The sequence below is a fragment of the Vigna angularis genome, chromosome 10, assembly GCF_016808095.1.
Source record: "Vigna angularis cultivar LongXiaoDou No.4 chromosome 10, ASM1680809v1, whole genome shotgun sequence".
Lineage (NCBI taxonomy): Eukaryota > Viridiplantae > Streptophyta > Magnoliopsida > Fabales > Fabaceae > Vigna > Vigna angularis.
Window position 1 is genome coordinate 18928742 of NC_068979.1, and position 15456 is coordinate 18944197.

The 15456-nt window shown below is 33.7% G+C and overlaps 1 protein-coding gene and 1 long non-coding RNA gene across 2 annotated transcripts; one reads left to right on the forward strand and one right to left on the reverse strand.

Moving 5' to 3' along the window:
• On the reverse strand, positions 1 to 13737 carry LOC108334695 (uncharacterized). The gene is made up of 3 exons (XR_001832699.2): positions 13329 to 13737; positions 8856 to 8987; positions 1 to 415 (listed from the first exon to the last, which is right to left on the reverse strand). It is a non-coding gene; the product is annotated as an uncharacterized LOC108334695 (long non-coding RNA).
• On the forward strand, positions 11110 to 12893 carry LOC108334694 (RING-H2 finger protein ATL47). The gene has a single exon (XM_017570608.2). The coding sequence runs from the start codon at positions 11537 to 11539 to the stop codon at positions 12677 to 12679; it is 1143 nt and encodes a 380-aa protein (XP_017426097.1). The 5' UTR covers positions 11110 to 11536; the 3' UTR covers positions 12680 to 12893.
• Positions 13738 to 15456: the final 1719 nt, after the last annotated feature.

A 15456-nucleotide genomic window follows, 5' to 3' on the forward strand; every position in this document is an offset into this window, starting at 1 on the left:
TAAGGTACTAAAGAGTTCAATCACTACATCTACCCCAAACAAGATGGGTTTGACTATCCACTTTCATAGAGAGCCTCAAAGCTTACAAAACGGTCATGGAAGAAGAAGAAGAAGAAACCAAGAGGAAGAAGGGAGTGTTCCCACGAGCCCTAACAACCTTCCTAACCCTCCTCTAAGTGAAGTCGCACCTCCAAACAACAAAAGACCCTAAATGCTTCAAGAAAGCTTGAATAAATAGGCAATTTTATACATCAGTTGCGCCACCACTCAGCGCCAACTTCGTGAAAACTCTCTAGAAATGTCGCGCTCAACAGTGGAGAGTGACGCTCAACGCCAGCTAAGCTTCCAAAAACTCCACCATTTTGCTGATTTTCTTGCTTCTTTAAGTCATTGAGGCCTTAATGCAATGGAGGATCTTCTTAGCATCAAAATAGAAAAAAAAAAGAATTAGAATATTATTTACGTAATGTAGCCCAAAATATAGATAAACACTAAAATCATATTCAAATTAAGATATAAAATCAGAAATTCTGCTTCCAATAAAAGTGATATTCAATTCAATATACATTGAAATCATAAACAGTGCATCAATGCATATGATATTCATGCCAATATTCATTCAACAAACAACGTTGTTCTTTAACAAAGAACACAAAACAATATAATAAGGTCCTAACCAAAATAAAGTGCATAATAAATATTGAAGTTCCAATTTATTATATGGCTTCCAAAATAGGCATCAATATGGACATTAATAACGTTTTATGACTTCTAAATTAGTGTTGGAGTTGGATGATTTTGTTGGGGTTCTTGAAATTGACATTGAGTAATCTGACTTGATTGAGATGGAGTTGGGTTTTATTGTATTTGGCTGGTGTTCTGTTTGAGCTGCTTGTGAGCAAGTTATTCTTTCATATCCAAGTTGTCTACATATCCCACATCTCTCACAACTTCCACCTTGTCTTAGTTGTGTCATATTCTTCTTTAGCTACCAAGACTCTAGTCTTCTTTTCTTTAGCTATCTAAACATTGTAGATCTAGACACATCAATGTTCCATTTGTTACAAACTTTGTTTTGGAGGTTATTGAGATCAATATTTGGATTTTTTTTATGGCTTCTCTAACCTGTCACTTAACCATTTTGAAGTCACTAACCAGATATTAAATTCTCTACTGCATGTGTGCTTGTTTATAATCTTTCTTAAGTGTCATGTACTCTGGATAACCTTATATGCACAATAAGCGTATCATGGACATTTCCCTTTTGCCCCACAACATTTCACAAAAACTCTTCTTTTGTCATTTTTAAAAACCTTTAATTTCCTACCATTTCACCACAAGTTCTCATTGCTTCAGTAAAGTCTTTTTTTTTCAGTGAAGTATGTTCTCACTTCCCATTTATATTCTTCCATAGTTTTGGACATTGAGAAAATCCCAAAATTTTCATATTGGTCTCTATCATAATCTAATGAATCACTTAATACAACACTGCCTAAAGTTTCTGATTCACATTCACTTTCATATAAACCCATGTCATGTACATGCTAAAATGGAGTAGAAGACCCACTTAGTCCACCCACTTGGTCTACTCACTCAAATAAATCATCTTCCACTTCATCTCCATGGGCACTAACATTCATAAGATCATCCACTCAACACATCCTCTTGGGACCCATTCCAACTACTAACATCATACTCATCATGTCCCTCACCATTCCCCTTCAAACCAACATCATCCTCACCTTCATCTTCTCCCTCCACACCAACATCATCCTCACCTTCCCTCAAAACAACAATTTCATCCTTTCCTTCACCCTTACCTACCCCCTCCACACCAATACCATCCTCACCCTCCCCCAAAACAGAAACATCATCCTCTCCCTCACCCTTCCCCTCCACACCAACAACAACCTCACCTTCCCCCAAAACAACAACATCATCCTCACCCTCTCTCAACTTGTGATTCACCATCCACACCAACTTCGGATTCACCAAAATATTCCAACATATTAATTATCTAAAGGTTTGACACCATGTGTTACAACATACAAGTGAGCTTGACCATTCAATATGGCATTGTTGACCAGATGACATGCACCTTTGTCATCAGATAGCAATTTCATCCTTCCTTCTAACACAAAACCACCACCCACTAAATACCACAACTCTTTAACATTCACATAACCCATTTCCTTCAGAATGGACAAAATTTCAAAGTAGCTCCATCTGTCTTCGTCAATTACCAGAGTAATGGTTTCAACAAACTCGTATTTCAGTGACCTATTATTGTTAAACTTACCCCTGTGGTGAAAGACCACTTCGATATTAGAGTTAATCATTTCAACTAATATATGTCTATATAAAAATCCTTGTCATATATCAAAATGACCAAGTGAGATCAACTTGCCATATTCACTTTGTTATGCCTAAATGGGGGAGAAAATATATAGTTTTGGCATATTACAACTACACAATTTATGTTTGTTTACCCAAATAAGATTACATTTAGTTTTCCAAATTTAAGCAACACAAGGTAAAGTAATGAATACTATTAGGATCACTTCTAACTTATAACAAGTACATAAACTTACTCCAGACTATATATCAAAATCCACAAAGTTTATTCAAACAAAAGTACATGGATCCTATTCCAACTATGCAATAATCTCCGTTGAGTTTAGCACTAAATGTTTAACACCTCCAAGCCAAGTACATAAAAGCCACCTGACTAAGTATATCCAAAGCCTCTCTAGGTTATAAAACAAGCATTCATTTGATTACAGAGTTTTAAATACTTACACTGAATATGAAATTGATAACGATTGATTTCACCGTTAATTGGGATTAAATTTTGGTAATAAATGAACCATTTTTGACTTAGAAACTTGTTTGTTCTCTTGTTTTTAGCTTATTTTGGTGAATAAGAGAGTTGAGGTTATACTTGAAGATTTTATCACTAAATTCCCTTGATTTTGTAGGAAACTTGGATGAATTGGAAGAGGAGTTAAATTATCAAGAAGTTGGAACTCAAAAAGGACAGAAAGAGCACTAGAAGAGAAGGTTGTTGAAGGTCGCAGGACGTTTGGGCGCCTTTTTCTAGGGCCCTCAGCTAGTGCTGTCAAAATGGGTTGAAACCCGTGAGCCAACCCGGCTCACCACGGGTTTGAGCCGGGTTGGGTTGGAAAAAAATGTAAAAATTTTTATGCGAGCCAATTTTGACCCGGCTCACTAAGAACCCGGCTCACACGGGTTGAACCCGTGGTGGGTCGGGTTGGCTCACCAACCCATCTATTTTTTTAATTAAATTAAATTAATTATTAAAATCCTATTTTTTTATTGAAATCAAATTAATTAAATTAATTATTCAAAATGCACAACCTTTACTTAGCAACAGAGCATTTCGCGTTGTTGTCTTTCCAAAAGTTACCCTTCGCAAATAAAGAAGATGTTTCAAGAGAACATAATACTGTGGATTTATCCATTCAGGACTCCAATTTAATAGATGGATAATATTATTATAGATTGGATAATTCGGGAATATATCATTTGTTTTATCTTGTTTTTAGACCTATGTACAAGCATGACAATTTTATCTTGTGCTATATATTTTTGTTAACGTCTATATGTAGTTTCTTGTATGTCTCACTAAATTAAATTGGCAAAATTTTACGCTTGATAACTTAGAATATATATAACAATATATTTCTTTTGTTTCATTTTCTTTTATATCAATTGGTTCAATTATTATTGTTTCAATTTGATCGATCAAAGTAACATGTTATAAGAATCTGAGAAGTAGAAGGTGAAAAAAAAGTTAATTAAGTGAGCCAATGAGCCAACCCGTTTAACCCACCAACCCGTGGTGGGTCGGGTCGGGTTCGAATTTTTTTGACTCGCTAATAAATGAGCCGGGTTGGGTTGACTCACTAAGTGGTCAACCCGTGATGGGTCGGGTCGGGTCGGGCCGGGTTACCCGTTTTGACAGCTCTACCCTCAGCACAGGAGTCTCACATTCACGCTTGAGTGCCCTTTTAGGGAGGTTGAGCGCCAGTCTTCTAGTAACGTTTCATGCATGGGCGCCCTTCCTAGGGCATTGAGCGCCACTTCAACAAGATTTTTCCCCAAACCTAATGAAACCGCAAGTCGAGCTAAGAACGTTGCCATTCCCATAAGCATTAAGAGTAGAAACAAGAAGTTAACCTTTAAATGAAGATGCATATATATAATTAAAGCATTTATAAGGTACTAAAGAGTTCAATCACTACATCTACCCCAAACAAGATGGGTTTGACTATCCACTTTCATAGAGAGCCTCAAAGCTTACAAAACGGTCATGGAAGAAGAAGAAGAAGAAACCAAGAGGAAGAAGGGAGTGTTCCCACGAGCCCTAACAACCTTCCTAACCCTCCTTTAAGTGAAGTCGCACCTCCAAACAACAAAAGACCCTAAATGCTTCAAGAAAGCTTGAATAAATAGGCAATTTTATACATCAGTTGCGCCACCACTCAGCGCCAACTTCGTGAAAACTCTCTAGAAATGTCGCGCTCAACAGTGGAGAGTGACGCTCAACGCCAGCTAAGCTTCCAAAAACTCCACCATTTTGCTGATTTTCTTGCTTCTTTAAGTCACTGAGGCCTTTAATGCAATGAAGGATCTTCTTAGCATCAAAATAGAAAAAAAAAAGAATTAGAATATTATTTACGTAATATAGCCCAAAATATAGATAAACACTAAAATCATATTCAAATTAAGATATAAAATCAGAAATTCTGCTTCCAATAAAAGTGATATTCAATTCAATATACATTGAAATCATAAACAGTGCATCAATGCATATGATATTCATGCCAATATTCATTCAACAAACAACGTTGTTCTTTAACAAAGAACACAAAACAATATAATAAGGTCCTAACCAAAATAAAGTGCATAATAAATATTGAAGTTCCAATTTATTATATGGCTTCCAAAATAGGCATCAATATGGACATTAATAACGTTTTATGACTTCTAAATTAGTGTTGGAGTTGGATGATTTTGTTGGGGTTCTTGAAATTGACATTGAGTAATCTGACTTGATTGAGATGGAGTTGGGTTTTATTGTATTTGGCTGGTGTTCTGTTTGAGCTGCTTGTGAGCAAGTTATTCTTTCATATCCAAGTTGTCTACATATCCCACATCTCTCACAACTTCCACCTTGTCTTAGTTGTGTCATATTCTTCTTTAGCTACCAAGACTCTAGTCTTCTTTTCTTTAGCTATCTAAACGTTGTAGATCTAGACACATCAATGTTCCATTTGTTACAAACTTTGTTTTGGAGGTTATTGAGATTAATATTTGGATTTTTTTTATGGGTTCTCTAACCTGTCACTTAACCATTTTGAAGTCACTAACCAAATATTAAATTCTCTACTGCATGTGTGCTTGTTTATAATCTTTCTTAACTGTCATGTACTCTGGATAACCTTATATGCACAATAAGCGTATCATGGACATTTCCCTTTTGCCCCACAACATTTCACACAAACTCTTCTTTTGTCATTTTTAAAAACCTTTAATTTCCTACCATTTCACCACAAGTTCTCATTGCTTCAGTAAAGTCTTTTTTTTCCAGTGAAGTATGTCCTCACTTCCCATTTATATTCTTCCATAGTTTTGGACATTGAGAAAATCCCAAAATTTTCATATTGGTCTCTATCATAATCTAATGAATCACTTAATACAACACTGCCTAAAGTTTCTGATTCACATTCACTTTCATATAAACCCATGTCCTGTACATGCTAAAATGGAGTAGAAGACCCACTTAGTCCACCCACTTGGTCTACTCACTCAGATAAATCATCTTCCACTTCATCTCCATGGGCACTAACATCCATAAGATCATCCACTCAACACATCCTCTTGGGACCCATTCCAACTACTAACATCATACTCATCATGTCCTTCACCATTCCCCTTCAAACCAACATCATCCTCACCCTCCCTCAAAACAACAATTTCATCCTTTCCTTCACCCTCACCTTTCCCCTCCACACCAATACCATCCTCACCCTCCCCCAAAACAGAAACATCATCCTCTCCCTCACCCTCCCCCTCCACACCAACAACATCCTCACCTTCCCCCAAAACAACAACATGATCCTCACCCTCTCTAAACTTGTGATTCACCATCCACACCAACTTCGGATTCACCAAAATATTCCAACATATTAATTATCTAAAGGTTTGACACCATGTGTTACAACATACAAGTGAGCTTGACCATTCAATATGGCAATGTTGACCAGATGACATGCACCTTTGTCATCAGATAGCAATTTCATCCTTCCTTCTAACACAAAACCACCACCCACTAAATACCACAACTCTTTAACATTCACATAACCCATTTCCTTCAGAATGGACAAAATTTCAAAGTAGCTCCATCTGTCTTCGTCAATTACCAGAGTAATGGTTTCAGCAAACTCGTATTTCAGTGACCTATTATTGTCAAACTTACCCCTGTGGTGAAAGACCACTTCGATATTAGAGTTAATCATTTGAACTAATATATGTCTATATAAAAATCCTTGTCATATATCAAAATGACCAAGTGAGATCAACTTGCCATATTCACTTTGTTATGCCTAAATGGGGGAGAAAATATATAGTTTTGGCATATTACAACTACACAATTTATGTTTGTTTAGCCAAATAAGATTACATTTAGTTTTCCAAATTTAAGCAACACAAGGTAAAGTAATGAATATTATTAGGATCACTTCTAACTTATAACAAGTACATAAACTTACTCCAGACTATATATCAAAATACACAAAGTTTATTCAAACAAAAGTACATGGATCCTATTCCAATTATGCAATAATCTCCGTTGAGTTTAGCACTAAATGTTTAACACCTCCAAGCCAAGTACATAAAAGCCACCTGACTAAGTATATCCAAAGCCTCTCTAGGTTATAAAACAAGCATTCATTTGATTACAGAGTTTTAAATACTTACACTGAATATGAAATTGATAACGATTGATTTCACCGTTAACTGGGATTAAATTTTGGTAATAAATGAACCATTTTTGACTTAGAAACTTGTTTGTTCTCTTGTTTTTAGCTTATTTTGGTGAATAAGAGAGTTGAGGTTACTTGAAGATTTTATCACTAAATTCCCTTGATTTGTAGGAAACTAGGATGAATTGGAAGAGGAGTTAAATTATCAAGAAGTTGGAACTCAAAAAGGACAGAAAGAGCACTAGAAGAGAAGGCTGTTGAAGGTCGCAGGACGTTTGGGCGCCTTTTTCTAGGGCCCTCAACACAGGAGTCTCACATTCACGCTTGAGTGCCCTTTTAGGGAGGTTGAGCGCCAGTTTTCTAGTAACGTTTCACGCCTGGGCGCCCTTCCTAGGGCATTGAGCGCCACTCCTCTCGCAAGCTCACTTGGACGCCCTAAGTTGGGGCGCTGTGCGTTGGCGACGTTGGCCCATGATCCAATTCAACTGTATATAAGGACTTGGAGGTCCTAGAGGGAGTATCTTTTGATTTTTAGGGTTTATCCTCTTCGATTTTTAGGGTTTATCTTTCATTCTCATTCCATTGTTCATCTAGTTTCTCCATGACAAGGGGGAACTAAATTCAATTTGTTATTGGGGATGATAACCTTGTGAACTCTCATGTATTTGAATTGGTTTTAATTGATATTTTCTTCTTTCATTAATTGTTAGGGTTATTTTTCTTTGCTCTATGCTTGTTATGTTTAACTCATTCATGACATGATTATTGGTTTTCGTGATATGGACACATACGGGGAAACCTAGATCTGGGGAATTTCTCCCAAGGGAACTATTGTCTAGACATAGGGATAGAACGCTTGGTTATCTTAAGCTTCTAATCGTAATGCAGAATTAATTACTAGGGATACAAGACATTGTGATCTAGTAATTAAGGATAGACTTTCTTCGACGAGACATCGGGTTTTAAATAATTTAGAAATTGATATTAATATTAATGAAGAAGATGAATTCATATATGCATGAGAGTAAACTAGGTGAAATTTAAACCCCAACAACATATTCATCTCATATTTTCAATATCATTCATTCATCTTTATGTTTTTCTTCAATTGATCAAAAAAATATTTACTTTCTTGTTTTTGCATTCAAAACCCTAAAATTGTTCTTCAAAATCTTAATTAGTTAAGTAATTACATGACTATTTAGTGTCGTGAGTCTCTTGGAAAACGATACTTGGTCTTACCAATTATTATTACTTGATACAATTCGGTACACTTGCCGAGGTCTTAACAGAAATATGCACTCCACTTTCTCTTATAAAATAACTTTATATAAAAGTAAATAATTTACAATTACATTACTCTTTATAACTTAGTCATCTTGAAGATGATCTTGTTATGACTCGAACAATCTATTACTCTTCTTAAAATGTTTTGCAAGATATGAAAATTGCCCCTTATAGCTAACAACTAACCAACTAATTGTAACCACCCCTTAAAATACATCTTATTTCATATTAGTGGCCAATTAAATTTCAACTTTCTTAACCTAAATGAATTTGTTGTTCCTCTTTATTTCACCACCATTCAAGGAGTACAATGTCCTCAGGTGTTAACTTTACAATTCCCATTGACACATTCTATAAAACCCAAACTTTGAATATCATTTTCAAATGGCACCAAAGCAAAACAACAACAGACATAATGGGGACCACAACGAAAATAACATCTAACTTCATGGGGGAGGGGACCACCACTATGAATCGATTCCATAAACAAATAACCAATACACCACAACACGACAACACTTTCAAAATGCAAATATAAACACACATTCCACAAAAACGCACCTTGGACCTTCAATGGAATCCACTTTGGTGTTAAAAAAAGACTGATTTTGCACTTTGCATTTTGCACTTTCACTTCTTCGGTCTTTGAAATCCCCAAATGCGCTTATCTTTTTATCTGTTTGAAACTCCCAACTGCGATTTTTCTCTGATCTTAATCTCAATCATGAATTATCTTCGATCACGAACTCAACAATTCAATTCATACATTTAAATCCATCCATATGCATACATTTCAATACAATTCATACATTTCAATCCATCCTGATGCATATATTATACCAATGAATAAAAAACATACGAATGAATGAGTAAAGGAAGAGGGAGACCAACTTTTAGTAGCACAAAGAAAAACATAAGAGGAGATCCACCACACTACCACCACCAAGGAAGACCACCACACCACCACGTTATGCCGCCGCAAAACCAAAAGAAGAGAAAAAAAGCTCGATGAAGGAGAAAGTGCAAGGGAGGAGAAAGGAAGGAAGCGCAATGGGAGAATGAAGGAAGCAAAAGGGAAATATGTGATAATGAAAGTGAAAGTGAGGCTTGGATTTGTAGGGTTTTCTTTTTTAAAATTCAGAAGAAAAAAAATTCTTCTTTGATGTGTCAGAGGTGTATAGATGGTCAAAATGGACATTTTTAATAAAGTTGGAGAAGAAATGTGGAGTTAAACGCATTTATATTTAAATATTATGAAATATGATTGGATTGAATTATTTTTGAGTATTATGAAATTGCTTTGAATAAATATCATATTTAAAAATAAAGATAGAGAAAAAAAATATTACTAATATAAGTGTATTTTTTTAGGACATGCTGTTACATATTTTTCAGATATAACAATGGTTGATGGATTGATTTTAACAATACCTAACACACGTATAGGTTTTTATCCATTAATAATAAAAGTATTATCTGATAATATACCTATAAAACTATACCAATAGGTAGAGGGTACTTATCCACAAACCACATTTCCTAAAAACAAAAATATTTTAGAAATTAGCAACACTTACGTTATCAACCAGTTTTTTTGTTCTTGGTAATGTTAATATCAATGTATTTTATGAATTCATAATGGGATTTTATGGTCAATAAATAACTTTTATGATAAAATAAAATCACATATTTCATTATTTTTTGTTTTGTGATTTGTGATGTAATTCTGTGTCTTGTACCTTTGCTAAAAAAAAATAAGTTAACTTTTCCCAATCAAAATAAAATATCACATAAAAAATCTTTCATTTAAGGCTTAAAAAATTTAATAAAAGTAACACATTATTATTTTATTCCCACAAAATTTATAAAAATATTTTTACAAATATATTTTATCCAACAATCATATTTGAATAATTCCTAAAATTGGAATTTCTAAAAGTCCTAATTTTGAGGTGTGATTTTTTTATTCCATATCTTAACATATTGCAAACACTCATATATAATGAAGATATGAGAATTATTTGTCAAAAAAAGTAGGAGTATTCACCAAAGAAAATTAAAAATGAAAAGAGGGTGTATATAGGAATACTTTTGGAGGACTATAAGTATGAATCACCCATGAGCAATAGCCCAATACTTCTAACAGTAGTGAGCTTTGAACATTTGGGCTGAATGGATCAACTTCAGGCCACTTCTTCTTCCACTTCTATAATTTTCATCCACACCTTCATAAATTTTATATTCTGTATAATTCAAAATATATTTATTTTGAACAAAATATAAATATATTTTGAATTATACATTTTGAAATAAAATAGATACATTTTAATTATACAATTATATAATCTAAAATATAAATTTGTATTTCATGATACAAAAGTTTATATTTTGATATATAAAATAAAAAATATACTTTCATATAAATTTACATTTTGAATTAGATTGTTTAGAATATAAAAACATATGTTATGGGAGTACAAGAAAAAACATATGGAAGTTCAGATAGGTGAACTTCATCTGAGGCTTTATGCACTACTTCGAACACTAGCAAACTTTGAACATTTGGGCCGAATGGATCAACTTCATCTGAGGCTTTATGCAATCTTTTGGATGAATTTTTGGATGATAACACGTTTTTGACCAATAATATTTCAGGGGCAATCTACTACTAAGAAAACTATGTGGGACATGAATATGAAGCAACACAACAGCTTCAACTTGTCAAACGACAAAATGACAATTTTGCCTAACATTTTGCCTTTTTTTAGTCAGGTGAGGCCTATGATCTGTACTATAGTCTGCAGTTGTAGGGGACCCAAAAACCTTGGGTTTTGGAAGTGACTTCGTTTTCACATGGCCACTATTGGCATTAGATTTGGAGCAGCACAATTAGATGCTCTCTTCATCATCACCATTAGGGTTTCTTTTTGCCCCAGAAGAGAAACCCATGTCAGGTGTCTGCTAACATTTCAAATTTTCAACAACCATATGGTTGGTCAACTGCTACTGCAACGTTGACATTTTCTCAGGCATGTTTCCTTAAATGCTTTGTTTGGTCTATCATTGCTTGTTTTCCTCAATGTATGAGTTGGGTTTAATCCCAAAACAAGCAAAGATAAAAACTTTCTTCAAAACCACCACATGGGTGGTAGTAGTGCCACTCTTTCTCTCTCTCACGCACTCATTCCAACCTCAAACTTTAAACAAGGCCTAATTTGAATTTTAGATATCCTATTCTCAAAATGTATAGGGTTCACTCTCAAATCCTTCTCAGCAATGGTGCTATCACCAACCCCCCTATTCTTTCTCCATATTCTTCTTCTTCTTTACCCTCGCTGCCTTATGTTTCCAACTACCAGAAACAATCAGCTCCATCCCCAGCTTCTTCATCCGGGAACAAAATAAGCCCTGCAATTCTTTTCATCATAGTCATTTTAGCTGTGGTGTTTTTCATCTTAGGCCTCCTTCACTTGCTTGTTAGATTTCTCATAAAGCATAGGTCTTCTAATTCATCAATTTCCCAATCAAATAGGTACCCTGACATGTCCGAATCAGATGCTTACCAGAGACAGTTACAACAGCTCTTCCATCTTCATGATTCAGGCCTGGATCAGGCTTTCATAGATGCTCTTCCCGTCTTCTTTTACAAAGAGATTATAGGCCTGAAAGAGCCATTTGATTGTGCTGTTTGCCTCTGTGAGTTCTTGGAACAAGACAAATTGAGACTGTTGCCCATGTGTAATCATGCTTTTCACATTGAATGCATAGATACATGGTTGTTGTCCAATTCAACTTGCCCTCTCTGTAGAGGGACTCTGTATTCACTAGGCTTTGCCTTTGAGAACTCAGCTTTTGACTTTGAAAGTCAACTTGAAGAAGATGAGGTGTCAGGCAGTGGTGGAGGTGGGGTTGGGGTTGCTTCTTTTCACAAAACTGTAGAAAGCCACATAGTGAATGGGAAAAGGGTGTTTTCTGTTAGGCTTGGAAAATTCAGAAGCACAAACAATGGAGATGGAGTGGAGAGAGGTGAATGTGAGAGCAGTAGTGGAAATTTGGATGTTAGGAGATGCTATTCAATGGGGTCTTTTCAGTATGTGGTGGCTGATTCAGATCTGAGAGTGGCTCTAGGCCCTTCTAGAGGTGATGGAGGCAGTGGCAGCATGAGACAACTGAAGGGAAGAACAGCTCCAAATGGAAGTTCTTTCATTGATGGGGATATTGAGAGTAAGAAAATCAACCTTGCAAGGAAAGGTGAAAGCTTTTCTGTTTCCAAGATCTGGCAATGGTCTAGGAAAGATAAGTTGTCAGGTTCATCTCATGCTCACTTCCATAATTCTACTCTCTCTGCAACTTTGCCATGGATGAATAAAGCCAGAGGTATCTGATACATGAAGCTAGTTTGCATTTTGTACTTTAACTAATTCATATGTTCACTAAAGGAATCCTTTTGTTGAGCTTCTGCTTCCTCTCACACTTTGATTTTACTTTTTTTATATTTGTAGTGACAGAACTTGTAAATTGTGCCATAAACATAATCAGCCAATGTTCTTTGAGCAACAATTAATCTTGAGTATGAGGAAAGACTATAACTCTTAATTCTATCATGCGTTGTGTTATGTATTCATATTCATCCTATGATACATATATACTTAGTAGAACTCTTTTTCTTTCTTTATATCACATGTATTCTCAAACATTTTTCTTTACTTTACGCTCATTTCATCACACAGCACTTGTTTTTGGCATCACGTTTCTACAGTATCCTCACACTAACTTTTAGGAGGGGCGAAAACTAAATTTACATTATTCCCTATAAGGACACAAAAACTTAGAGTAAATAGTGAATGTTACACAGTACAAAGTTTTTATATTATTATCCAGTCACAATCATCATATAATATATATATATATATCAGCTTTTCCTATAATCCCTTTAAAAGTCATTCTGACAACGTTATTGCATGACAGTGTAATACATAGAAATTAAACTCAAATGTAAGAAAGAAAACATCTTTGTTTGTAATAACATCTTACCAATATAACCAGAAGCAATCACCTGTTTTGCCCAGAGAGTTCATGAAAAGGTACAAGCTAGAAGAGGCTGTAAGGGAAAAGAGTAAAGTGAGATAGTATTTGAAAGTGGGACCCTAATGCCATGTGATGTGATTATTTGTTAAAGTGTGAAAAGTGATTTTGATTAGCAGTTTCTTAAAAGGAGGGGGGAGATGAAAGTGAAGTCAAAATGGGGTTGCTTTTTGGATGCTGTGGTTTTCTCTAGAGGAATGCTTTTTGGGTTTTGGGTTAAAAAGAAGTGAAAGTTACAAAGGGAGGATTCTATTCCTTGTTGTGTTGGGTCATTCTTGTGTGTGGAAGTTATCCTTTTTGGATGGTTTGGCATAGCACATGAAACCAAATGGGGGAAACTGAAATGTGGGGTGCACCAGATTTTCAGATCAGGATTGTGGACTCTTGGGTGGTGGGTGGTGGGGTTGTGTGCTGACTCACTCAGTGCTAGGTTTCAATCTAAAAGATGTTCTTTATTTGTTTGCGAATTTCTAGGATTTGGGATGAAAACTAAGAAAAACGAAATTTTTAGCTGTTTTAACCATTTTCTTTCATGAATTTTAGAAATAACAATAAGCAAAATGTGTTGTTTGATTAATACTGTTAAATATGTTTTTATTAGTAACTTTCATTAAAAATTATAATTACTCCTATTCGAAATTTTAATCTAATTTAGTTTTCAAATTTTAAAAATATATAGATTTAATTTTTTAATCAAATTTTATTAAATTTATTTAATATTTCAAACATATTTTACAATAGTATTTAAACTTTTAAAAAACACAACAAAAATAATTAAAGAAAAATACAGACTTCATAATCTAGTAAATAAATCAAGTGAAGATTCTTGATAAAAAATATTAATATTTTATAAGAATTAGCATACTCTAAGACACAACAAATATGATCATAAAGTGTTTATATTAGAGTTTCTTTTATATAAATTCAAGAGAACGCCTTAAATAAAATTCAAAATCTAAAACACATAAAAATAACAAAAGAAAATTACAATCATAAACTTTTGCCTAACAAGACCAGTTTATCCGATAAATATAAACTAGTTTGTCCAATAAATTTGTCATTGTGTAAAATTAAAATAAATTTGTAATTTATTTAATTTTTTAAATTATTCAATATCGTTGACTTTTACAGATATGTCATTTTATTATTAATATATAATGTTAAAATTGAAAAAAAAAACTAATAATATATATATATATATATATATATATATTAGTAAAATATGCAGGAAAGTAATTATAGTAGTAAAGTGTGGGAAAATTAAAAACTTGCTTGCATAATGCTCGAAAACAAATTATTGTCGTAAAATTTATAAGAAAATAATAGTAATCGGATAATGAAATGTATAATTAAACATAGTAATTATATATCTTAAAGTTTACACCAACTATCTATGTTAATTACTTATTAATTTATTGTGTGAGTAGTATGTAGCACTAAAATTGAACTATTAAAAAGGCTTAGGTTTTTACTTTAGATGTATAGTATATACTAATATAAACCGGTTTTGTAGATTTTTCGTTGAGGTTAGGTTCTGTTAGAAATGAAAACTTCCTTTTCTAACTCTGTCTTATGACCTGTTTGTTATTACATTTGCTCATTCAACACACACCTAAATTATCTTCTAGACTATACATTGATAAGATAAGAGATTATAATACTACTTTTATCTCAATATCTCTTAAATAATATATTTGAGATGTTTTTACTATATCGTTGAACTTTTTTATTTTATTTTTAGTTAATGCAAAATTTTAAACTTATATTTAGATTTCTAAACTCTTAACATATGTATATAAAAAGTTGTGTTTTCCACCAAAACCAACTAGTATTAATTTAAGAATCACACTTTATGCAATTAAATTTTGATATTTTGGTTGTTGTTTTGAGGGGAAAGCACATAATAAAAGGAATACATACATTTTACTTGTTTTTTTAAGGTTTAATAGCATCTTTTATTATAAGTTTTGTCAGAATTATTCAATACAATTTCTCAATTATTTTTCATTTTAATATAGCTCTTTTACTGAATTGGTGTTAATGAAAGTGATAATGTAACCGTATAAATAATAGGAAT

Coding starts and splice junctions, on each gene's coding strand:
- LOC108334694 (XM_017570608.2), top strand. CDS start 11,537: ATGTATAGGGTTCACTCTCAAATCCTTCTCAGCAATGGTGCTATCACC.